The sequence below is a fragment of the Fomitopsis serialis genome, assembly GCF_022376445.1.
Source record: "Fomitopsis serialis strain Sig1Antser10 chromosome Unknown B0H18scaffold_24, whole genome shotgun sequence".
Classification (NCBI taxonomy): domain Eukaryota; kingdom Fungi; phylum Basidiomycota; class Agaricomycetes; order Polyporales; family Fomitopsidaceae; genus Fomitopsis; species Fomitopsis serialis.
Window position 1 is genome coordinate 292,057 of NW_025954984.1, and position 23,438 is coordinate 315,494.

General features: G+C 57.1%; 9 protein-coding genes across 9 annotated transcripts; 5 read left to right on the forward strand and 4 right to left on the reverse strand.

The window, feature by feature from the left end:
- Positions 1-79: 79 nt before the first annotated feature.
- On the forward strand, positions 80-1,502 carry B0H18DRAFT_874809 (uncharacterized protein; the record flags this gene model as incomplete). Its single annotated transcript, XM_048040377.1, has 8 exons — positions 80-136; positions 204-221; positions 287-632; positions 691-770; positions 821-861; positions 911-1,061; positions 1,111-1,275; positions 1,332-1,502. 8 exons carry the CDS (start codon positions 80-82, stop codon positions 1,500-1,502), a joined length of 1,029 nt encoding a protein of 342 aa, XP_047894766.1.
- Positions 1,503-1,641: 139 nt separating this feature from the next.
- On the reverse strand, positions 1,642-2,889 carry B0H18DRAFT_1084523 (uncharacterized protein; the record flags this gene model as incomplete). Its single annotated transcript, XM_048031799.1, has 4 exons — positions 1,642-2,183; positions 2,242-2,597; positions 2,651-2,702; positions 2,760-2,889. The coding sequence occupies 4 exons, from the start codon at positions 2,887-2,889 to the stop codon at positions 1,642-1,644; spliced, it is 1,080 nt and encodes a 359-aa protein (XP_047894767.1).
- A 1,979-nt stretch (positions 2,890-4,868) lies between these two features.
- On the forward strand, positions 4,869-6,265 carry B0H18DRAFT_1000945 (uncharacterized protein). The gene is made up of 5 exons (XM_048028261.1): positions 4,869-5,205; positions 5,259-5,413; positions 5,567-5,706; positions 5,815-6,034; positions 6,089-6,265. Exons 1-4 carry the CDS (start codon positions 4,915-4,917, stop codon positions 5,931-5,933), a joined length of 705 nt encoding a protein of 234 aa, XP_047894768.1. The 5' UTR covers positions 4,869-4,914; the 3' UTR covers positions 5,934-6,034; positions 6,089-6,265.
- A 657-nt stretch (positions 6,266-6,922) lies between these two features.
- B0H18DRAFT_255577 (uncharacterized protein) lies at positions 6,923-8,305 on the forward strand. Its single transcript, XM_048037310.1, has 2 exons — positions 6,923-8,090; positions 8,145-8,305. Exon 1 carries the CDS (start codon positions 7,002-7,004, stop codon positions 8,007-8,009), a length of 1,008 nt encoding a protein of 335 aa, XP_047894769.1. The 5' UTR covers positions 6,923-7,001; the 3' UTR covers positions 8,010-8,090; positions 8,145-8,305.
- Positions 8,306-9,511: 1,206 nt separating this feature from the next.
- B0H18DRAFT_1000950 (60S ribosomal protein L4/L1/L2) lies at positions 9,512-11,064 on the reverse strand. Its single transcript, XM_048028262.1, has 6 exons — positions 10,979-11,064; positions 10,845-10,919; positions 10,654-10,796; positions 10,037-10,602; positions 9,792-9,985; positions 9,512-9,737 (listed from the first exon to the last, which is right to left on the reverse strand). Exons 1-6 carry the CDS (start codon positions 11,019-11,021, stop codon positions 9,640-9,642), a joined length of 1,119 nt encoding a protein of 372 aa, XP_047894770.1. The 5' UTR covers positions 11,022-11,064; the 3' UTR covers positions 9,512-9,639.
- A 133-nt stretch (positions 11,065-11,197) lies between these two features.
- B0H18DRAFT_1000951 (uncharacterized protein) lies at positions 11,198-11,902 on the reverse strand. The gene is made up of 3 exons (XM_048028263.1): positions 11,886-11,902; positions 11,623-11,833; positions 11,198-11,562 (listed from the first exon to the last, which is right to left on the reverse strand). Exon 3 carries the CDS (start codon positions 11,490-11,492, stop codon positions 11,307-11,309), a length of 186 nt encoding a protein of 61 aa, XP_047894771.1. The 5' UTR covers positions 11,493-11,562; positions 11,623-11,833; positions 11,886-11,902; the 3' UTR covers positions 11,198-11,306.
- On the forward strand, positions 11,678-13,603 carry B0H18DRAFT_1084545 (PLP-dependent transferase; the record flags this gene model as incomplete). Its single annotated transcript, XM_048031801.1, has 11 exons — positions 11,678-11,708; positions 11,747-11,833; positions 11,886-12,193; positions 12,243-12,301; positions 12,352-12,395; positions 12,446-12,549; positions 12,621-12,714; positions 12,775-12,962; positions 13,060-13,268; positions 13,355-13,366; positions 13,390-13,603. The coding sequence occupies 11 exons, from the start codon at positions 11,678-11,680 to the stop codon at positions 13,601-13,603; spliced, it is 1,350 nt and encodes a 449-aa protein (XP_047894772.1).
- Positions 13,604-16,321: 2,718 nt separating this feature from the next.
- B0H18DRAFT_954039 (kinase-like domain-containing protein) lies at positions 16,322-19,411 on the forward strand (the record flags this gene model as incomplete). Its single annotated transcript, XM_048042233.1, has 10 exons — positions 16,322-16,564; positions 16,659-16,795; positions 16,816-16,865; positions 16,930-17,029; positions 17,114-17,229; positions 17,281-17,558; positions 17,582-17,774; positions 17,798-17,895; positions 17,950-18,663; positions 18,707-19,411. The coding sequence occupies 10 exons, from the start codon at positions 16,322-16,324 to the stop codon at positions 19,409-19,411; spliced, it is 2,634 nt and encodes an 877-aa protein (XP_047894773.1).
- Positions 19,412-20,743: 1,332 nt separating this feature from the next.
- Positions 20,744-23,108, reverse strand: B0H18DRAFT_1000973 (uncharacterized protein). The gene is made up of 8 exons (XM_048028264.1): positions 23,008-23,108; positions 22,818-22,956; positions 22,613-22,769; positions 22,430-22,580; positions 22,335-22,409; positions 21,668-22,303; positions 20,976-21,611; positions 20,744-20,932 (listed from the first exon to the last, which is right to left on the reverse strand). The coding sequence occupies exons 1-7, from the start codon at positions 23,014-23,016 to the stop codon at positions 20,976-20,978; spliced, it is 1,803 nt and encodes a 600-aa protein (XP_047894774.1). The 5' UTR covers positions 23,017-23,108; the 3' UTR covers positions 20,744-20,932.
- Positions 23,109-23,438: the final 330 nt, after the last annotated feature.

Genomic DNA, 23,438 nt, shown 5'->3' on the forward strand with positions numbered 1-23,438 from the left:
CCTCGTCGTCTCACGCACGACACCCCTTCCTCCCGATACCCCAAAGCCGACGTCTGTGTGATCCCGTCTACCAGCCACCATGCCGCCGAAGAAGCAGAGCGGAGGCTCCTCCTCCAGTAAGGTGAAGGACGACAAGGTGAATAGTGCCGTTCCTCTGCACGATCGGGCGAGGAGCTTACGAACCCGTCTTGAGGAATTTGTAGACTTTTGGAATGAAGAACGTCAGTAACATCGCCCACAAGCCGTCTCACTAAACCTCCACTCACTCCAGCGCTCCCGACACTAGAAAAACAAATCAGCAAAGGTACAAAAGCAAATCGCCACGATCGAGAAGCAGCAGGCGCAGGCGGGCAAGTCGCGCGCGGCGCTCGATAAGGAGAGGGAGAAGGCGCTACGTGAGAAGGAGAAGTTCGAGGAGGAGAAGCGCAAGAAGGAGGAGGCTGCCCTTTTCAAGCCCGCGCAGACGCAGAAGGTGCCGTTTGGCGTCGACCCGAAGACGGTGCTATGTGCATTCTACAAGGCGGGCCATTGCGACAAGGGGAACAAGTGCAAGTTTAGCCATGATCTCAATGTGGGAAGGAAGGTGGAGAAGAAGAACTTGTATGAGGATACTCGGGAGGAGAAGCTGCAAGGTGCGTGTGGTGCTGGAGAGTGCGAGCATGGTTTGTTAACTGGGATGATCGAGCGCAGATACGATGGACCAGTGGGACGAGGAGAAGCTGCGCAGTGTTGTTATGTCTAAGCATGGCAACCCACGGACGACTACAGATGTCCGTTCACTTTCCGTGAATTCCGCTCTTCCTCTGATCTTGCTCCTTAGATCGTTTGCAAGTTCTTCATCCAAGCCATCGAGAGCGAGAAGTAAGTCTTCTCCATCTCCTCGACTGACTGATCCTAACGTCCCGGGAAGGTTCGGGTGGTTCTGGGAATGTCCAAACGGCGAGAACTGTCAATACCGGCACGCACTACCACCAGGCTTCATGCTCAAGTCTCAGCGGAAGGCCGCGGAGGACGCTGAGAAGGCGAACACCATCAGCTTGGAGGAGTTCTTGGAGGTCGAGGTATGCATTAACCGTACGTTGGCCTGCGTGTCGTTGACAACTGTGTTAGCGGCACAAACTCGGCGCAAATTTGACGCCTGTGACACCGGAGTCGTTCGCGAAGTGGAAGCGGACACGTATGGACAAGAAACAGGCGGAGGAGGAGGCACTTCGCAAGGCGAAGGACACGCAGGCGGCGGCAGGGAAGAACAGTGGTATGAGCGGGAGGGACCTGGTTAGTAACTTCCTCACTCCTTTTGACGATGCTCTGAACAACTCTCCGCAATGCAGTTCACTTACAACCCAGAGTGGTTCGAAGACGAGGAGGACGGAGATGAAGATGATTGGGACTTGTCCAAGTACCGTCGGAATGAGTGGGACGGGGAGCGGGAAGTCGAGGAGGACATGCAAAACCTGGACGTCAGAGACGGCGGGGAGTCGCCGCGAGGCAGCGACGACTAAGCCTATGTACATTTGTATTCCCATCCACAGCCTCCACGCATTGCTATGGACTAGTCGTGTACGCATCTCGCTTTCCCCGCAGATATGTGCATATATATAACAAATCCGATCTGTAAGAGTACAACGTGCACTGCGTCGTTCAATCTTCGTCACTGCCATAGTCCGCCAGCCCGAGCCCTTCGGACAGCGGTTTTGATGCTGGCACTACACGTACCACAGGTTTCCCCAGTGCGTTTCGCTTGCGTATTTCGGCGAAGTACTTCAGTCCCTCCAGAGCGTCCGCGCTGAGAAGTCCTGTCTGCTGTGGTTGCAATTCTTCCTCTGGCTCCGGATCAGGCTGTAAGAAAGCCAGCTCCTGCGGCGCGTCCTCAATCTCAAGCCTCCGTCGCTTGGCCACGGGCTCCCCATCCAAGACGTCCCCATCCTCCAGTGCCCGCATCGCCCGCATGGCGTCAGCAATGCGGGGATCCATCTTGGATTGAATGGCTTCCCGACCGATTGTTTCAAGCCGCTCCCTCTCTTCTACCTTCGAGGTAGGATTAGGGTCTTCCGTCGCCCACCGGACGTTGAGGATCTCGTCGTTGTCGAGAGACTGACACGCCATCGCCTCCTTTGCAAACTGACCGTGAAACTCGGAGACGTATGTAACGAACGCGACGCTCCGGTACTGCAGGACTCGGACTGTGAAATCGTAAGTGGCTTCAGCAAAGTGCGCTCCGAGCGACCACGAGTCACGCACTCTTCTCTATCTGGCCCCATTCCTTGAAGTGCCGGCGGACAACCTCTTCCGTCTCCACGCCGGTCCCTGTCTCCTTGATACGCCCGATGTACAGTGTGCGGTTCTGCCTCTGGAAGCTTCCCACGCCGCCCATGTCGTCGCGGTAGTCCGCAAACTTATCGCGAGCGAAGCAGTCCTTGGACGTGTCCGGAAGCGAGGTGGAGACATCCGGGAGCATGTGCAGGTATTCGCATTCCCAGCCGTAGGGACAGCAGCCGCGCGCGAAGAAGAGGCAACAGTACTTGTTCCCTGTCGTGTTCGCCCGTGTGAGACCTGCGTCGCGCTTGATGTTGCAGCGTGTCTGCGATTTGACCTTACTGCGGGACAAGATAAGTCAGCGTCAACTGGTCAGGGCAAAACAGAGACGTACTTGGAGTAGCTATCCTCGCGATCACCTCCTGCCCATTTGTTGTACCAGATATCTGCGTAGAGAACGTGTGAACATTCAGACGCTCAAACAGAATAAGACCGAGACTCACTGTACTCCTTTCCCGTCTGTGGTGCCTCCTTTTTCTCGACCTCGCCAGGTTTGACTTGTTTGCGGGCAGGCTTGAGCTTCTTCTGTTTCTTGGGTACCGCGACCTGGGTTTCTGTGATGTTGGAGCTCATGATGAACGAACGAGACAAGATGTAATAATGAGAGCCTTGTAGAAGGGATGTTCGGAAACTAGGAGGACAGAGATGCTCTCGCTTGTGCGAGCTCAAGTGCCAGGGTCACGGTAGAGCACTGTTAGAGTCTGGTTTGTGCTAAGGCGCGTCAATGGTCATTGTTTGTACATGTTAGGATCCAAGGCCGTTGGCTTCCTTACATGGACAATCCATCCACCATCACGCAAGCCTGCGCCAGTCTCGAACCACCGTGTTAACTGCATCGTCCCGACTTGGACCCAACGCATACGACGGTGGTTAAGCTACACCTGTTGACTCGCGTACACATGGCCTTCTCTCACCACTCCGAGATCTGACTTAGTCCACAACATCAAGAATATAAATTCGAACTCCTGATAGTGATCAAAAGGTCCTAACGAGGGCACCTCTGTGGCAGGCAATCCACCCTGTGTCTTCGCTCGGCATCTCGTTGGTATCTGCCTCATAGGTGAAGACCAGCAATGCCGATTTTGGCGAGACCCTCCTACACCACCGGCAGCTGAGCTCTGCGGTGCTCTCACATCTTCGCGAGTTATGCACCTCATGTACCGTTATTGGTGCGTCCTCACGCCTCAGCTTCGCGCATGGTAGGGTGTGAACCGCAACGGCGTGCTATGCAGTTTGTCACTTTATGCCATCAATACAAATTGATGGTGCATTGCGGAGGGGTAACCCATAAGGTTGTGCTGGTCAGTCCTCGCGGCCATTGTAGCCTTTACTGTCAACGGCGCACCGCTGACAGACAATTGACGACGTTTGCAACCGAGATTGTGGCTTACATGACCTGTTATTGCATATTACAGCATGACTCCTCACTCGCCCATGTGAGATTATATCAGCATGTTGTCGCATGAGCGTATACTTGGGCGGCCCAATTACATTGCCCAGACTCGCTGACAACACCGATTTGTAGCGAAACCCCGGAGCTCTTCTCCTGGATGTCGTCTGTGCAACCCAAGTGCAACCCGTTCATCTAACCAGATGCGTCGGTCCAGCGGTATCGCACCCGGATGTGACAGCCGTCCGGTACGGGATTGTTTGACTTGAATCGCCGTGCCTCGGGCTGACTGCAGATGTCCATAGATCAGCAGTGGCGGTCATGCCGTGAGCCCGTCCGCGGGGCGCCGCGTGGGACCGCTGCTGAGATTAATCGCCTGCGGCGCGTCATGAAGGCTATTTTCGCGGCTTTGGGCTTATTCGTAAGTGCTAACGGTAATGCTGTTACAAGGAAGCGTATATGGGTCATTCCTGTCAGCGGCGAAAGCGTCTGACTGCTCGCCTCTGCATGTTTCCGCCATGACAGACAGGTATAAATGGCACATACCCAGTCTCGAGAGCGTCTGACAGCATTCCTACCCGTCGCCTTCCGTGCTCTCGACAGATACATGCTGGTACGCTGTCTTGGCTTCACACTACAGTCTCTGCAACACCTTGCATATAATTACAACGACACTAGTATAGGGGAACGGCGAGCGGGTAAGCACTGCCATTTGATGTTTCCGCCCTACGCTTGATGTACACAGATCTCTCTACCATTCACTCAGCTCTCCGTTGTCAGCTTCACATCCCTATGCCCAATCACGTCCACGTACCGCGACGGGGGCTACGGACCAAACACTGGGACCATCGCCAGAAGCCATTGAAGCCTTGTACACCACAACTCCGTCTGTTTTGAGCTTCCTGCTAAACGTTTCTTGTCAGAGCAACACGCTTCCTCAAGCATGCGGAACAAGTGGGTTTCGTCCTCAACGAGGATCGCTTCATCGAATCCGTACGGCAACGCAGCCCCACACTCGCCCCCGCTCTAACCAACGCTGCGTGTATGTGGGGCACCCGTTTCTCTTGCGAACAATCCTTGTGGTTCACGAGCCCATACTCCTGTCCCGCGCTGTTCAAGGCGTGGCGGACTGCCTTGCGCATGTGTCGAAGTACCACATTACTCACGTCATTCAGGCCGAGGTTCTACTCGCGACCTACTTCTATTCCATGGGCCGCTCAGTCGAAGGACGCTATCACACCAGCGCTGCAGTGGCTCTTGCAGTAATTCTCCAGTCACACAATACTGGCGCTCTCTCCACCGGGGGACCGTACCATCGTGTACAGAGTCATACCATTGGCGCGAGCCCTCCGACGGACGACGAAGAGATACACCATATCTTATGGTCTGTCTATATCCTCGACAGGACCTGGTCTGTAGCCACAGGCTCACAACTTGGTGCACCATTGGCGATCAATTGCGGGACCCCACGACCACTGGCAATTAACACACTGCAGAATGTGGGTGCCAATTTATTGCGAAACATTGCATTGACCGGTCATCCAATGACCAGGATGCCTTTGTACAAGCAGATCCATCGACCGCCGATAATGCACTGATCCGAGAGCATATTAATTGTCTCTTGGCATTAAGTGTGCTGTGCTTGTTTTACGCGCGAAAGCGGCCGCCTATACGAGCGCGCTTCGAGGACGACTTCGCATTACTCCGGTGCGTTTTCGTCGCGCAGTACCTGCAGGTAATGACATCTAACACTCATCCCGTTCTACTTAATCACATGTAGACTCGACTGCGGATCCCGGACCACACTCGAAATTTCGACGTTGGAAAACACAATCAACTCCTTTTCACATCAATACCCAGGGCCGAGTCAAGTCTGCGGCGTGAAGACGATAGCAGTGTTTTGCTGGTGCACACTTTGGCACATGCAGCGACAGCACAACTTTACCGAGGCTGCCATGAGCCTCAGACGCTCGCAGGCCAGAAGGCATTGCGGCTGCGATGTCTGCGGCCTTACTCCTGAATGACCGCCATGGGAAGAATATCGATTTTTCGACCCGATCCTATCGGTACGTATAAATCCATCCGTGAATTCTGTATGAGAATTAGAGCATATCCGCGATGCGCATCCAGGTACTATGGGGTGATATCGCTCGCGTACTTAAGGGTGAGTCTTTCTGTCGGGAATCTCATCGTCATTGACTCGCACCCATATTGGCTTAGCTGCTAGTCGAAAGTATCCAGAGCATGACCATGGTCGCATAGCTCTAAACGCACTACAGAATGTGCAACGCGTGATGTCCACTAGTAGCCGCGCGATTCCAAACATGGGTGCGTATTTGTCTCGCCTCGGCAGTCAGGCAGAGCATCTGACAATGATTTCAGCTCTTCAGCTTGCTCGGATACAGCAGGAGGTGCAGTCGAGGCGACCATCGGCCGTCTGATATGAGACACATAGTGGCATGATCTCTTCGAATTCGTTGTAGCTTGATCCGGTTCCGACATCGCAGTCGACAGAGCGGACCATACGTTCGTTATGCTATTCGGCGTTGTGGCTATGTATATTCCGCGTCCGATAGCCCCATGAAGGTGACTGTTCGAAGTCATGTACTCGCGTTGAGATGATTATGATCTGTATCAATGGTAGGGAATCCACGTCCGTGACTATCTCGCTCTTACAGCTTTCCGTGTCGGTCTATCCACCCCAACGATGCACAGAGTTGTGTTCGTTTGACTTTCTTGAGGTTCTCCCCCGTTGTTTGCTGTGTTAAAGGCATTGGACAGTTGGTCAAAAAGCAAAACAACTGCCCCACTGAGGCTCGAACTCAGGACCTTGATCCAGGGAATGAGTTCCCTCCAGGCGGCTCGCCCCTCTTCATTAATCATTCCTCTCTCCGGTCCGATGTGAAAATACAAAGGTCAACTTAACAGTCGGACGCTGTAACCAACTCAGCCATGGAGCACTTGCCGCCTACCACCCAGTGGCACCATCACGTGAACACCACCTTAGCTCAACGGAATGAGAACTCTATCAGTACCTTTTGCTTCCCTGGAAGAGGTACGGTATGCTTTCAGACTATCCAGTGAGTCGCCATATAGTCTGCTCGGTCCAATACTCATCCTAATTCTTCGTCAGACGTGGTCGCTCATCACGATCACATGACTGATGGCCGGAGCGCGAACTGAAACTGAACCGCGATCGGCGCCTTACCACGGTCCCCACGCTCAACCACGACGACGCCTGACGAGGCCACACAGTTGCTCTGCCTCCCTCACGAACTGACGACTAACCATTACGATGGCCAACAAACCACGGAACAGTGTCCTGTACATGTTCGACCCTCTTGAGTCGTTGGCAACGCCACGCAGGGATGGATCGCCAGACTCTGGGAGCTCTGACAAGGAGAACGATGTCCAGCCCGGAGATGTCACTGTTTTCTTCAACAGGGTCTATACATCTCACAAGAACGTTGCCCCGAAGACACCGAACGGCAAGCTCATCGACTTTGGCGATACCACCACGAACGACGTGTGGGACTCTGGGGAGGAGGATGTGGTTTGTACAGCTGCATCACCCGCTGCTGATACATTGGATGAAGCGAGCACGCCAAGTGAACGTGCTATGGGGAGAAAGCCGCTCGCCGACATCGAGATTGAAGAGACACTCAAACTCGCCTTCACCCAGCAGTCCCCAGCCAACGAAGCCAGCGCAGACCTTGACGAGGAGGACGACGCCACACCACTCCGTGCTGTAACCGTTGCGCCTACGGGCGCACCGCTGGCAGATGTCATCAACTCCATCAATTTGTCGGCCTTGACCATCTCAGGTTCGGCACCTCCGAGCCCTCTTGCGAACCGCAGCCCGCTCCCTCCACTGCGGGAAGAGGCGGATGGGGACTATTCTGACGAGGACGACGGTATGAGGGCTGATTACGGCGAAATGGAAGATACAGTGTCCATCCCTCTGCTCATTACCGTCAGCTCACCGACGGGCGCGTACGAAGAGTCGAATTCCTTGACGGATTTGGTCCTTCCGGTTTCATCAGACTCGCCGACGGATCGTCTCTTCGCGTCATCCACCGTGGTACCGCTTCCCCCGACGCGGCGGCCTCTGCTGAGGAATCGTATCCCGAACGATGACCCTAGACGGACATCTGTTGATCTGCATACCTCTTTCAGCATGCAGATGCAGTCGACAGATATGTCGTTTGACCTGTTAAACGACAAGATCTCCTTCCACGCCGGGGATTCGATGTGGGCAGGTGGTGACGAAGACGACGAGCGTTTGATATGGCAGCCGAGATGAAGAAGATGGAAGCCGCTGCTAGTGAGTACGCATGTAGCGAACAAGGCAAGAACGAGGTCGTGGAAGGGTCTACCAGTGCAGGTACGAGTGCTACATCGAAACCAGATAAGATGTATCTTGACACGACTGCGTCAGCACCCTCGATGCGTCATGAGGAGCAGAATGAAATCTCGAAACAATGCGGGGCTACCAAAGTTTCCGTAGAGATTACAGCGCCCAACCAAACGCAACGGTCGCTCAGAGTCGCCAGTTCCAGGCCCCATCACGGAAAACCGCCGGAGGTGATTGATACTACGTCGTGGCCGTCGACCACTTCAGTCAAGGGTGAACAATCGACCAAGGCAGAGCATCGTCCGCTGGCCAAGATGTGACCGGTTCGCCTACTCCTGCAATATCATCGTTGCAGGAGCAGAGCCCACCTCCCGTCGCACCCGCCCCTATCCCCGCTCTCCGGATCGTGAAAAAGACATGGAAGGTGCATGGCCGGACGGACTCCGCTAACAGCGCCGGTTCGTCCGGTCCACCGGCAGCACGAGCTCAAGTGCGAGCATTACCTCTGCACGTTCCAGCTCGCCTGCCTCGAGCATCCCAAGCGATCCTGCACCGGGCGCACCCAGCAATGAGAAACCCGCTGCCCCAGCCCCTGAGCCCTTCCGTCCGAGGACCGTCATCCGCGGCGTGCAACGCCCACCCGCAGGCGCGGAGCTCACCAGTGCAGGCGTCATTCTCCCCGCTACCTCTGCCACTCAAGGCCCTGTCCGTCCCGGCGCTGCCCCAGCGAAGTCGCGTGCGTCGCTCACGCGGGAGGCTCCATCCCGTTTCGCCGCGGCGGGCGTACAGCGTCCGAACCTGCAGCAGGGCCAGCGCGCGCCGCAGCTGCAGGCACAGAAGGTTCCGCCGGCTGCGGCCGCTTCGAGAGCGCAGGACAGCCGCTGGCACGACGGGTGCGATGCCCCGGTCGGCTGGTGCTGGGCGACTTCCTAATGCCACTGGTGCCGGTACCGCAGCGAGGACTGTTGGGACGGTGGGAGGACTGAGGGCACCCACTGCCAGCTGTATTCCCGCGAGCAAGTGCTCATCTGCGTTGCCCAGGCCCGCGTCACGTCTTCCTGCGCCCAGCGCGGGCGTAAAGAGCAGGGATACGAAGATGTCGGCGCCAGGGACCAGGATCGGCTCGTCTGGTGCCAGAAGGGCTTTCTGAAGGACTGCCGACGAAATGAACAACTGCATACGAAGCTCAATCTCTCTGTTCTCATCGACACGTAACAGCATGCACCATGTTTCTTATGATTTGGCACGTCGCACGCATAACATATACCGCGCAATCTTCCACGGTGAAATAGTCAAATACGCACACAAGTCGTTTCCTTCTGTCGCATTGGGGGCTTTCCGAACTAGTCGATGTCATGCCTCCTACTTACTTTTTAGAACGTGTTCGCATGTCTGCTTGGACTAGCACCACGTATTCATAGCACAACGCTCAATCCACAATGTCTTGCAACTGTTTGCATACTATGACAATAAATGGCATACGCGTTATGAGACATGGTAAGTGTAGTAACAACGGAAGCATTGATCATAAGTGCCACGACGCATAGCGACGACCCGCCCTTCGTCCGTTCATTCTCGCTCACGAAGCGAAGAGCGTGTTGAGGAAGGTCTCGCCAGCGGCCTTCGGCTTCTTTGCCTTCTTCTTGTCCTTCTGTGCCTTGACGCGTTCCTGCTTGACTGTATGTACATCCTCAATAACCATTCTGCTAACTCGCGAAAAGAAGCACTCACGAAGCTCCTGGCGGCGGATGGTCTTGGCATAGGGGTTCAGGCGGAACAGAGCGCCCTTGTTGACAAGCGGGTTCTTGTGTTGCGTCCAGGGACGCTTTTGCTGCTTGGGGCCCGCGGGGCGGACAACCGACTGGATCTCGTCGCTGTTAATGAGGCGAGTGACGTCGGGGTTGCTGATCTTCGCGGTCGGGAGCCTGTCAAGTATGTGAGCATGCAGCAATCAATCCGCCATTAGAGCAACTAACACGTAGTTCTTCTTGTAGACAGCGGGCTTGTCGAACGTGCCAAAGACCTCGTCAAGGAGAGCGAAGGCACCCTCGGTCCAGATGACGAAACGGCCAAGATGACCACCCGGCGCGAGCTGGAGGAGGTTAAGCCTCTTGACGTTGACAGTCTCAACACCAGGCAGGTTGCGGAACGCCTTGACGATGCCGTTGTCCTCGTTGTAGACAACGAGGGGGCCGCGGCGCTGGCGGTGACGGCGGTTCCGCAGCTTGCCCTTGCCGGCGCGGAGCTTGCGCGAGTTGGAGACCTTGATGACGTCGGCGTACGCCTTGAGGGACTGAAGGAGGGTAACAGCCTCCTTGGTCTTCTTGAACGATTCAACGGACGACGAGACGACGAGGGGGACCTCCTCAATCTCTTCGATACGGTGGCCGCGGGCGAGGACGAGAGAGGGGAGCGCAGACGCCGCGAGAGCGGAGACGGTAGCGAAGCGGCGCTGGCCCTGGTTCACCTTGACATGCCACTTGCGCCAGGTCTTGGTGGGCGCGAACATGCGACCGCCACGGCACATGTTACCGAAAGCAGCCTATCTCCTGCGTGAGTGGAATAATTACTGTACAAACGACTGTGCACATACCTGACCGGAGCGGTGGGTACCTCCACCACCGACACGGGGGATACGTGCGACAGCACGACCGGTACCCCAGGACTCGGCACTGGTCTGGTGGCCAGCCTTCTCGCTCACGGAGTACGCCTGCCTCTTGTTCTTCGCGATGCTCTCTGCAGGACGGTTCAAGGATAGTTGCTGTGATGGTTCACTTCACTCACTGTGCACCTGCTGCACGACATCAAGTCGGATAGGCGCGGTGAGGACCGCAGGCAGCGGGAGCGAGCTGGATGCCTCTGCGTATCGAAAAAGCATTCAACATCAACATTTCACGTCCCCACATCATTGTACACACCTCCAGAGGTCGAGCGGACGTTGACGGTCGGGCGAGAGGCCATTGTTGAGGAGAGTCTTGAAGTCTTGACGGCGCCGAAGCCTGGTCGCGTTGTGTGTACTCTGAAAATTAGAGTTTGCCAGTACCTCTGCCGGCACAAACATTGTCAAACACAGTGTGGCTGAGAGCGCATCGGCTCTCCGGGCGCTTCTGTCATCTGATCCGTCGTTCGGTTGACCACGGATATCCCAGTAATTCAACATTCATCCTGCTCTGTTTCGTTTGGCTTTCTGCTATAGAGACACTGTCCATCGTATCCCAATGCGTCACTGCAGGCCTACGATACAACTCAACACGATACCAGGAAGCAGAGGCAGCCACTGATGTGGCGCACGCACTGATGTCCTGGAAAGGCAGGTCTAGTGAACGTACACCCGAGACCCTTCCGAGACCGTTCTTTACAGCACCCGCAGTTCGCCGAGCGTGCTAATCCCACAGTCGGGCTGCAGCTTGGCAGGCCGAAGCTTTGACTCATCTTAGACGATACCACACCCTAATCACATCATAAACTGCATGTGGTCCGACGCGGAGTGTCAGTGACTACGGTTAGTAGACTTCGCGTGCAAGGGACGACTCTGTGTGACTCATACCTCGCTGTGCACCAGTACATAAAGGCGTCGTCAAGAGATTCAGCGCTGATCTTCTCTCATTCTCTGCGTGATGTCGGAACCTACGGCGACGCACGTTGACGGTGTACCTGTACAGAACACGGCAGCTCAGCCAACACAGCTGAAAGCAATAGTGTCCAGGTACTCCCGGCTTCGTTCTACCCATCAAGGCTGTCTCATGCGTCGCACCGGAGGAGGGAAGATGGAAGTAAGCCTGGCGCTCATTACTTATGAGACACTTTGATTTAGACCTTGGGTAGTCCGTGCATTGCTTCCCCTGGAGAGCCGTCCAGGTCTCATCTCGCTTCTCGTGGGGAAACCCAACTCGGAGACGTTTCCGATCACTTCGATGCAGTTCAACATACGTGACACTGCTTCACCGAATGGAGAAGCGACGATGCAGCTAACCGAAGAGGAGCTAAATGACGGGCTCCAGTACACATTTACCAACGGCCTGCCTGCCCTGCGAGAGTGGCTCTTCGGTCTGCAGGAGCGTCTCCACGGTCGACGTAAGGGCGAAGGCTGGACAATCACCATTGGTGCTGGGTCACAGGACATGATATTCAAGGTTGGTTAGTGTTCCACACACAGGAGCCAAATTATTCATAGCGTTTTAGGGAGTGAATGCGCTCATAAACCCCGGAGACGCCGTTCTAATCGAGGCTCCTGTTTATGCGTATGTGAGCCGCTCAGCAATAATTCCTGGCTTACTGAGTCATATTGCAGAGGAACCTTGACGATATTCCACACACTAGATGCTGAAATGATTGGTCAGTCGTCTATCAATCAGAAGTCTACCACATGGTACTCACTTGATTAGAGGTTGAGACGGATGGCCACGGTGTATGCTCGCACAGCATGCGCGAGATTCTTGAAAACTGGCCACCATCGAAACCGAAACCGAAGCTGTTTTACACGGTTCCAGTACGTCGCAACGATGGGTTTGTCACTGGATCGGACCTTTGACACATCCCATGCGTACAACGCGCATTTAGTACGGCTCTAATCCAACTGGAAGCACCGCCACGCTCGAGCGGCGCCTCGAAGTATTGGCCCTGAGCAGGGAACATGACTTCTTCATCTTGGAAGGTGAGCTGCGCTCGGTGCGCCTCATCTTTCGATATTGATGGTCACAATTAACTACCGCAGATGATCCGTATTACAACCTGTACTTCGGACCAGCCAACAGACCACCGTCCTATTTCGAACTGGAGAGAGATCTGCCAGAAGTAGGCCGCGTGCTCCGCTTCGACAGCCTCTCGAAAATCATGTCGTCTGGGCTACGTGTCGGCTTCGCGTCTGGGCCCGAGGCCATACTGAGAGTCATGGACCTGCACGTAAGTCTGACGTTGCCCATGATCGCACATCACCGTGTCTGTTCGCTCGACTCGAGGCCAGAACCACTGACTGGGGTTCCCTTCACCCTTCACATAGAGCCAGGCGGTGAACCTGCAGGCGTCGTCCTTCTCGCAGATGATCGCGCTCAAGGTTCTGTCGGCGTGGGGGTACGACGGCTTTACGGCGCACACCGCGCGCGTGGCGCAGTTCTATCGCGAGAAGAGGGACGTCTTCGAGGCCGCGATGCAGCGCCACCTCGCAGGATTGGCCGAGTGGACGTCGCCCGAGGCCGGCATGTTCTTCTGGTGTGTCATTCTCATTCCCCTCCACAGTGGCATCTTCGCGCTGTCCACGTTCACTGATATATGGAACTTCGAATTACGTCGCGCAGGTTCAAGCTCCTGTTAAATGAACCAGGACCTGGAGAGGAATGGAGGGCGACTCCGAGTACATCATTCGCACGACGGCGTTGGAGCGGGGAGTCCTCGCGCTTCCTGGTGCTGCCTTCTACCCCAACCCGCGCAAGACGGCGTACGTCCGCGCGTCATTCAGTCTACTGCCCGAAGACCAAGTAAACGAAGCGCTGCGCCGCCTGCGTGAGGTCATCGTGGAGGTGCGGAAGGCCAACAAGCGCGGCTGAACACCTTGTCGGGCTGTTGCCCCCGCGAATCTTGCCCGCCCGGAGACCGCACAGACTCGGAGGCGGGATATCAGCTGGTGGCGGCGGTCGGTAGCTGCATGTTCCTTTCTTGGTGCAGTTTGTTGTGATCCGGGGCCTGGGCTAAATGGGCCTTGGCGGCTGAGAATGGTTAAATTTGATGGATCGTTCTGTGCGCACTAGTGCTCGATCGTACGGAACTTTGGTGGGACTAGATGCCGGTGTGGCTGCGGTCCATACTGGGCCCATAGTTGTCGATGCGCTCGACGCTTTCGAGCCCGGCATTGGCGGCTTGCCCCCACACGTAGGTTACTAACCATTCCAGACTGGTGCTGTTGCAATACATGCATGTGCGGTACTCTCACTACCTTGCTCGGCTCAGTTCCTTCGTCTCAAACGATCCTTGGTGACTTGACAACATCTACCCTTCTGTCCGACGAGTCGGAAAATGACACAAGCTTGCCTCAAAAAGGATCCGTTGCGCGCTCTCTCGCAGAGGGCTCGTGTCCCGCATTGTACTAAGTGCAGTAGCCTCGTCGGTGCTTTCCTAATTTTGCTCCCGCCCCGCGGATTTGATTTGTCGTAGGCTGGCGTCGACTTCGTTGATCTATTCATTCAGGGAGAAACGCGCTAGAACAGGAATACCGATGTGCTTCTTAACAGGGGTTGGCATGGTATTGCATGCTACGCGAATAGTCAAGACGCAGTTGCACGGCAAATAGCCCACATTGTCGAGGTATGTGGCGAGTCCTCGGAATGGAAAGGGATATACGCAGATCCCCCGGGCTCCTTACTCTAGTTCGCTGATCACCGAAATGGTTCTAAGTCTCAAACCACGTGGAGGAGGCGGAGGATCGCGGCCTGGAGCCCATATGCAGCATCTTCAACGGAACCTTTTCACTCAAAGCCTGTCTCGTGGTGCGCCCACGTCGTAGCTGTCGCATCTCGGTTGCCCAGACTCGAGTGTGGTTCGACCAGATCCAGTCCACTAGCATGCGGTGACTCGGAGGTAGCAACGCTCTGCTTCTTTCTCGTAGACAGATTTACGGGACATCTAAGCGCCACTAGCACCGGCAACAAGCTGCGTCGACCTGTACAAGTTGGAGAAGCTGCCAAAACTGGGAGGGCACGCTCTGGTGCTTCAGCTTCAAGTTCAGTCATTGCAAAACACGTGATCGCGACGTGCTTACGGAGAGGGAGGGCGTAATTCGGGCATGCCGTACTCGGAATGGGAAAGCGGAGAGGCGCATAAATCGCGCACTCGCGCGCCTCCCCCCTCGAGCTCGCACTCGTCTGTGAAGAGCAAGCGCAACAGGTTCGTTCAGGTTCTTGTTCCCTGTTCTCCGGTGACGCTGACGGCTGCGGGCCTCTGTGATACGCTCACACGATACAGTGAGTACGTGGATCTTTGAAGTGGTCCGCCGATCGAGGCGACTGAACGGCTCCATCTTTCCAATAGGTTTGTTTGATTGAATCCAGCCTCGTTCCTGCAGCTTTCCGTAAACCACTTTAGCTTCGAACAGCAGTCACCAAGGTAATGGTTCCGCTCGATCTATAGGGATCTCGCTTAGTCGACCGAACAGATGGCACACCTCGAGACCTCCGCTCCCGCAAATGCCTGCTTCCAGGTCAAGTGCGACAAATGTGGCAAGACCAGCTGGAAGGTGAGCCCCGTGCTTACCCCAGCCTCGTCTCCCCGGACTCCCCACATCATCCCGGCAAGTAGACTCTGCGATGCTCGTACGGCCTCTCAACGACTGGCTGATCCGCCGGGCTAGCCGGGCATCGATGTGTTCTTTTCTCCCCCATCTGGGAGCCGTGCATGTGGCCATCGCACTGACATTACGTTTTGCTATGCTACAGGGATGCGGTCAGCACGTCGATTCGGTGAGTGCTCTGGCCCATCTCCCTAAGTTACCTGATGCTGGGATCACATCGCGCGAGGCGACGGGCACCTAGACGCGACGTCTGTGGCGGGCTGGGTTGCAGCAGCACTGTATTGCGATCTGTCTGGGAAGCTGACCGCTGCCATCCAGCCCTTGATTCGTCGTGGGTACGGCAGCGGCTCCCAGCGCGTCGCGTCGAGGACAATGGGGAGGAGTACAGTTCACGTTCCTGTGCCTTCCCATTGTGCTCGCTTCGCGGTGATGTTGACGTACAGCACCCTCCGAGCGGCGTCCGCGCTGCTCAGCTCATCAGTCGAGCATCATCGTCGCTGACATGGTTCTGGCTACGCAGGTGATGAAGAACGTGAAAGAAGAGGACAAGTGCACGTGCCCTCGCTGAGCTGGCTTCTTCGCGGATGAGTTGGGCAGTGCGGGGACAGGGAGCTGGGGCGATGGAGAAGCGGGGACTTCGTCGCTATCGATAAACTGTATTCTGGGAGCTGCTGTATGCTGCGGGAGTGCCGTAGAAGTCGAGATGTAAATGAATGGCGCACGGGCGTGATGGCAGTGTGCGGGCGGCGGAAGGAACGCGAAATCAAAAGTCTGTGGCAGAGGCGCGGGTGGCGAGATCGCTGCTGGGATCTAGGCGAGCGCCCAGGCGAGGGGCGTACTGGCCAGACAGACGCCCACCACTTGGCCTCCCACCGTGGAGTGTCGCCTGCATAAAGTCCTCCTCCTGTCCCCGCACCCGCCTTCCTCTCCTCCTTCTCTTCCCCTCCTTCCCACTCCGCTCTGGCGCATCATCCCCAGCGCCATGGCAGACGGCGCCGGCCCCTCTACCTCTCGCTACCGCGGCGCTGGCGACCAGACGGCCGCCCAGCATGTACAAGATCCCCAGCCTGGCGCTGTCATCATGACGCACGAGATCCGGACAGGCCATAGCCGCGTGTACAACCGAAGGATGGTGAATCAGTACGAGTTCGACCATCGTGTAGGAGTAGGCCAGCATGGCGAGGTGTATCTGGCGCGAGACACGTCGAATAGTAACATGCCTGTGGTGAGTCCCGTCCTGTCGCTCCGGCGCAGCTCTCAACATCGTCCTGCACCGCGTTGTATGCGAATACAACACAGGCCTTGAAGGTCGTGAAAAGAAAGAACCCAAAGGCGGACAAGATGAGCAAGTTCCGGAAGCAAAACCAGAACCTCCCTTCTCCCCGCACCTGCCGCTCACCGACAAGCTCGGGACGACGGAACATAAGATTCGCAAGGAAATCGCGATCATGAAGAAGTGCAATCACCCACACATAGTCAAGTGCTCGAAGTCATAGATGACAACCTCCACGAGAAGATCTACATGGGTACGCCTTCCTGTCCTTCCTCTTTCCCACCCTGCACTCGCTGGCTGTATGCATGCCCGTCTAGCGACGCGTATATGCTCCCCTCCCGTCACAACGAGCAGTCGCATTACTGTACGGGGCCGCTGTCACGGTGCCGGACCATATTGCCTCGGCTGCAGTACGCGGTACAATGTTGCTGGCATTGTGCCCGCAACGGGATGCTCCCACTGATGCTTCTCATGCTAACTCTATTCTTTTGCTTCCGCTAGTAATGGAGTACCTGGTGGTGGCGAGATCAAATGGCGGACGAATGACGGTGAGCCGGTGCTGCGTGTTGACCAAACACGGCGCATATGCCGCGACGTCATATTGGGCCTCGAATACCGTGAGCACCCTTTCTTCACGAAGGCCAACTCTATCTGACACGGTCGCATAGTACATCACCAGGGCATTATCCATCGAGACATCAAGCCGTCGAACTTGCTCTGGACCGCAGACAGGCGGACCGTCAAGATCGCCGACTTTGGTGTCGCGCACTTCTCCTATGCGCAACGCCTCGCGGCGGCTGGGCAGGGTATGGTCGACCTTGGCGACGAAGACCCAATTCTCATGGACGACACGGACCTGTCCAAGACGGCCGGCACGCCCATGTTTCTCGCGCCCGAGATCGTATGCGACACCGCGGATCTCGCGGCCTCCTCGTCGACCGTGAATGTGAATGAGACGGCGAACGCGAGGACGGTGGCGCGTCCGCGCCGCCGGCACCCATCACGAAGGCGATCGACGTCTGGGCGTTCGGCGTGACGCTGTACGGCCTGCTGTTTGGTCACCTGCCGTTCGTTGCGGACCGCGAGTATGAGGTGTACCAGGTGATCAGGCGGCAGGACTGGGCGGTTGACCCGACGATGGGTGTTGACCAGCTCGAGACGGGTGGACGGCACCAACGACCGCAGCCAAGAGGGCAGGAACCGATGGTTACATGGTTGTACAGCTGCTGGACGGTCTCCTCGAGAAGGATGCACGGAGGCGGATGACACTTGATCAAGTGAAGGTGAGTTACATCTCTGTCGCATATAGTGAGGATGTCTTTGACGTTCTGTCGCAGCGGCATCCGTGGATACTCCGTGACATTCAGGATCCTGAAGGGTGGCTGCGCGAGACACAACTTGGACCCGCGCCGTCCCTAGAGCCTACCGCAGACGAGACTAGCTCGGCCATGTCCTCAGTGCGCTTCCGCTGGACCCGTCCATTACGGCGGCTCTGGCAAGGTGTCCGACCTACGCGCTCCTTCCTGAGCAGGCAAGCCCCAACAGAAACGGAAGTTGACGAGTACAAGCACGTCGGTGTCAGGTCCGCCCCCACCCACTCGTTATCACGGCGCCGTTCAACACCAGGTGCATCACAGCACGAGCGCCGGCGAGACAAGAGCAAGAGTGGGTACTCCGGGCGTGGAGACGCGCCCCGCAATAAGTCGACGACGGACGTAGTCGCCCGGCATGACTACGCGTACACCGACTGGGCTGACTATGACGCGAGACATATGTCGACCGGACGTTCACCGAAGCGGCGGCGCGGCTCATTCCCCTCAACCTCCGTCCGTCGCGCGCCGCTCACCACAGCCGTCGCCGATATCCGCGTCGACGCCGAGCGTGGATGGATCCGGGATGCCCTCGCCAGAGGAGCGCACGCCGAGCAGGCTGTCGCTCACGCATTGGCTCAGGCTCCGTTCCGCAGGCAGCCCGCGCCGCAGATGGAGCAGACTCTGTCTAGCGGCAGCTCTGGGCAGAGCGTGTCAAGGCAGAGGAGCAACAGGCGGCTGGTCGGCGGAGCGAAGACGCATTCAACACTGTCGCGCCGTCAAGACAGAGCACCGCGAGTGGTCACCTCACGATGGCCATGCGCGCGGCGAGCTGGGGCGAGGTCGGGGACTACGCGAGACCGTCGGAGGAGTGATGAGCTTGTATTCCGCTGAACGGGGAGACGACGCGCTCGACGACGACACGCTCTTACTTGGGGCTGGCGGGATCGCCCATAGTCCTGTCCTGTCCATTCCAACAAGCGGTGTGCTCAGCACCGTATCATCCCTCGCCTCCCTCAACCTAAACGCTAGTGCTCCGGGCGCACCAACGCCTGCGACAATGTCGGTCGCACAAGCCCTCCTCCAGCGCACTGACGTAGGCGAGCTACCATCTGCCGCTGGCACTGCCACCCCGGACCCCACCACCTTCGCGCGCCAGTCGCAGATCCGCTCTCGCGCGACGAGTCCACTTGCCCAATCCGCTTACAATCCTGTGCAGCTCTCCATCGAGTCGGCGAACCCGTACGACTGCGATGACTCTTCCTTCGACGACGATGACGAAGAAGATGAGATGACGAGTCATCATACGGCGAAGAGGTGGACTTGCAGCCCAGCACGAGCCAGCGGTATCAGGAGGAAGACGACGAGAGCGAGGAGGAGGCGAGGTGCGCCTCGAACTCCGTGGCCGCCGCCCTCCAATCGCTCCGAAATGTCGCCCGTGCGGGGCGCAGACACGCCCCATAGAGAACGCCCCATGATCTGTACATAGTCAGTCCCGAGCTCTCGGTGTGTAGGTGTGCGATGGACGCTTTGCTGCAGCTCACATAGACGGACAGGATATCCTCACATTCAGCCTCACTACTCTCAGCCTTATTAGACATATCCCCCTCCCATGTCGCTGTACACCCTATCATCCGGCATCTTGTTACCCATTTGTCTAGCATTCTTATACCCTTCGGCATTCAACCCCACTGCATCATTGTATAGAATTAGCCTGGCGCTGCTGGGCGACAGGAGCGCATAGCCATGCTTTTATACATCCTCTGTAACATACATCCCCTACATGGGTACCGGTTGGTATCATGGTATCATGGTCATGCAGCGACTGTGCGCGCGTATAAGAAAGATATACTACAGAGGCCCCGGGTCTTAGCAAGAAACGTCAGAAAGTCAAAGGTCATAACGTAGGAGTAAAGAGATGACAGCAAAGAACGTGGTCGTCAGAAAGGAGCGAGCTGGAGGCTACCTGCAGGCATGCAAACTATGCACATGTATACACATATGGACAGAGGCCTGGCCGAGGATCACATCGGCCAGCCTCGCAGGGTCCTCGCGGCTCCCCCTCCAATTCGTCCGATGAAGTCCCAGACGGCGGCGCCGTCGCCCGGGAAGCCCTCACCGGTGGCTCGTATTGAGTTGAAACTTGACCACGCAGCACGATCGTAAGGTGTGAGACCACCTGGGATGGCATACTGGGAGCGGTTGCCTGCCCGACGACGAACGCGACCGCGGCGGAGACACCGACGCAGAACAGGAGCTGACTCGTCGACATCACCGAGAGCCTTCTGAGTCGCCGCCGTAAACGTACGTGTTGTAGATGTTGTAGAACCGGCTGCTCTTGCGCCTGCTGGAGCGCTCGCTCTCGCGGCGCCCTGCGCCATTACGCTGGGACTCCTCGACGATCCTGTCAATGACGGAGCAGTTGACGCCGAGCTCTTCCTTGACCGCCTTCCAGTCGTCTGCGACCTCCTCAGAGACGCCGCCCGCAACTGGCTGGATGGGCAGCTTGAGCCCTTGGTGCCACTGCTTGACCGTCTCCTCAGCGACACGGAGGGCAAGCTCCTCGCGCTCCTGCGAAGTGACTTGCTCGTAGTCCGGGGGAGATCATGCATGTGGTCATGCAGCTCCTCTGACTTCTGCCGAGGCGTAGGCGGCAGAAGCGTCGAAGACGAGGAGGCCATCGAGTCCACGTCCAGATCTAGACCAAGAGCGTTCGATGCGGCGGGCACGGGCTCCGGTTCGTCGGTCTGCACCTCCATGCTGACCATGTCCCTGACTTCCAGCTCTGGTTCTGGTTCTGGTTCTGGTTCTGTCTGGATATCATGGAGGCGAGAGATCGTTCTTCAGTCTGTACACTGAAGGAGGCGGTGATGATCTTGGGCTCGGGGTCTGTCTGCACGTCATGCGAGGCCGTGAACTCAGACATTTCGTGCTGAACGCCGGTGTCCGAGTATTCTTTGACCTCGTCGACCGTGATGCTCTCCAGTCGCTTGGCGCGACTAGCGACTTTCTGCACATCATGACAAAGCCCGTCAGCAACTTGACAATTCATGCTACAATTCAGCACCTACCCGCTTGGTGCGCGTGATAATAGTCTCCACCACGTCTTCGTCTTCCGTATCGTTGTCCTCTGCGCTGGGACTGACGACCGTCTCGCTCGCCTCGTCGTCTGACTGCTCGTTTGGATTCTCCATCTCCCACTTGCCCTCCTGCATCCTGCTCAGCAGTTCCGCGCCCAAGCTGCGACTCACGCTGCCGCGCGCGCTCGCAGTGCCCGAGCCGCCCTGGTTCGAGACGCTGGACGCGCTGCTTCGCATCTCGTCCATGTCGAAGCGCATGCGGTCGATCGTCTCCTTGAGCATCATGTTCTCCTGCTTCTGGTCCTCGAGCTGCACCTGAGCCTGTTGTGCAACCGCGATATCGCTCTCCAGAAACGCGATCCGCTCCTCATAGTTCGCCTGCTCGCGCAACCACTTGACTGCCTCGATCTGCTGCAGGCTCGACCCCTCCTTGAGCTCCTTGATCTCCCCGTCGCGCCGCCGCAGCGTGTTGCGGTACCGCTCCGACTCCGCGCACTGCTCCTGGTACTGTTTCTGCAGGCTCTGATACGACGCGCGCGCCGTCTCCAGGCTCTTCTGCAGCTTCGCGATCTCTGACTCGAGCGCCGAGATCTGCGTCTGGTTCGTGCGCTGCGGGGAATGCTCGGTCAGTCAGTGAACGCACCACTTTCGCAGGCTCGACGTACCTCCTTCGACCGTAGTTCCTTTTCTTCCCGCTTCGTCGCGCTCAGCTCGCTCCTCACCTCCTCGAGCCGGCTCTGCATCTCCTCCAGCTCGCCCTCGTGCTCTGCAAGCTTGGACTGCAGCGTTCTCTCCGCGTCGACCAGTTTCCGCGCTAGCTCGGTGTTCACCCGCTGCAGCGCCTCCAAGCGCTGTTCCAGGTCGAGCGAGATCGTCGACGACGCCGCAGAGCGGTCCATGATCAGGCCTAGAGCGGACGAGTCGTCGTCATCCGAGTCCGAATCCGCACTAGATGTTCGCGGCATCTGCAGCGAGTTGATCGTATGCGCAAACTGGTCCTCGTCGAACGAGTCGGACAGGTCGGAAGGAGGGGGAGACATGAGCCCGGAAGAAGACTGTGGCTGCCCTCGGTAGTCGCTCTCGCGCTCTGGTGAGGTGTAGTCGCCGAACGCCTGGTCCATCGAGGCAAAATGCGACTGCGGCTGCGACTGGGCGCGGAGTGTGGTCGAGAGATGGGGCCAGCAATGGAGGGGAGCCCACAGAGGAGCTAGGCGATATCGGGTTGGATGGTGCGCGGGATCGCCCCGGCGTGCGTGCGAATGAACTGGGTGGGGCGGCAGACTGTGTGCACAAGGTATGAGCTATGTGTGCACGGAGACAATGCCGTTCTACCTCGGAGTCACTGCTTGATCTGCCATGTTGGCTAGCATCACTTCGTCGCCTCGACGGAGGAGGTCGGCGCGTCCACTGGAAGGCGCCTTGGCCACATTTGTGAGCGGCGTTGACCGCTGCCTACGTGACGCATCGAAAGGCGAGTCGCGTGAGGTTGGAGTATTGGGCGCGGCTGAACCACGCGACGGTGGCCGCGAAGAAGGCCGCGAAGACGACCTCCACACAGACGTACCGTTCGAATCCAGACTGACGAGCGAGAGTACGAGTCTCGTAGTCACGGTCCTCTGAGCGCCCGCGCTCTGGAATCAAAGTCCTCATGGGGAGGAGAGTCTTCGGGGCTGTGGTTGGTGCGCATTGCGATGAACTGCAGGAGAACCTGTGGCGTAACGGCGAGTCCTGGGTTGCTGTCGATAAGTTGGGTGAGCTGGTCCTCCTCTTCGCGTTTCATGAGCTCTACAGAGTCATGGTTGCGGGAAAAGGCACGAAGGACATCGACAAGTGCGTCTGCAGGGATGACGGGGTCGCCAGCTTCGTTGATGTGCGCGCGGGGGTGGTCTTCGAATATATTATAGAGCTCCTGCTCCAGATCTGCGATGGATTGTCTATTGCGTCCGTATGTTTCCTGTGGACAAAGCATGAGACAACGAGCACGCTGCTCGCGGAGTTGACTCACCACGTCCATGTTGGGTCATCAATTGTGCGGGCAGAAGAAGAGAACAAGTACGCAGGCCAAGTGGCCAGCAGCGCCCGAGTACGCATTGTTTATGTAAGCTGCCACCACCCGGCACATGTGACCGCGCTCTGTCCGTCCGAGTCTGTCCGATTATTTACCCCAACACGTTCTGGGGCGATGCGCCGAGTCCAGACTGGAAGCCGCGTCGAAGAGGGACGGAGATGTGTCCAGTCGCCTTTGTGGTCGGCGACGCGCATGTCCAAGTCGTTGTGCAGACGTTCAGATGCTTTGACTCGGCCAATGCCGAAACAAAGTTACTTCTGGCGTCGGAATCGCAGCGGCGAGCGCTTGAGCGATCAATATTCGATCGTCATCGACGCGGTATTTAATTACTTACTGCTTCTTCTCGTCCATCCCCGTCCCCTCTTTAC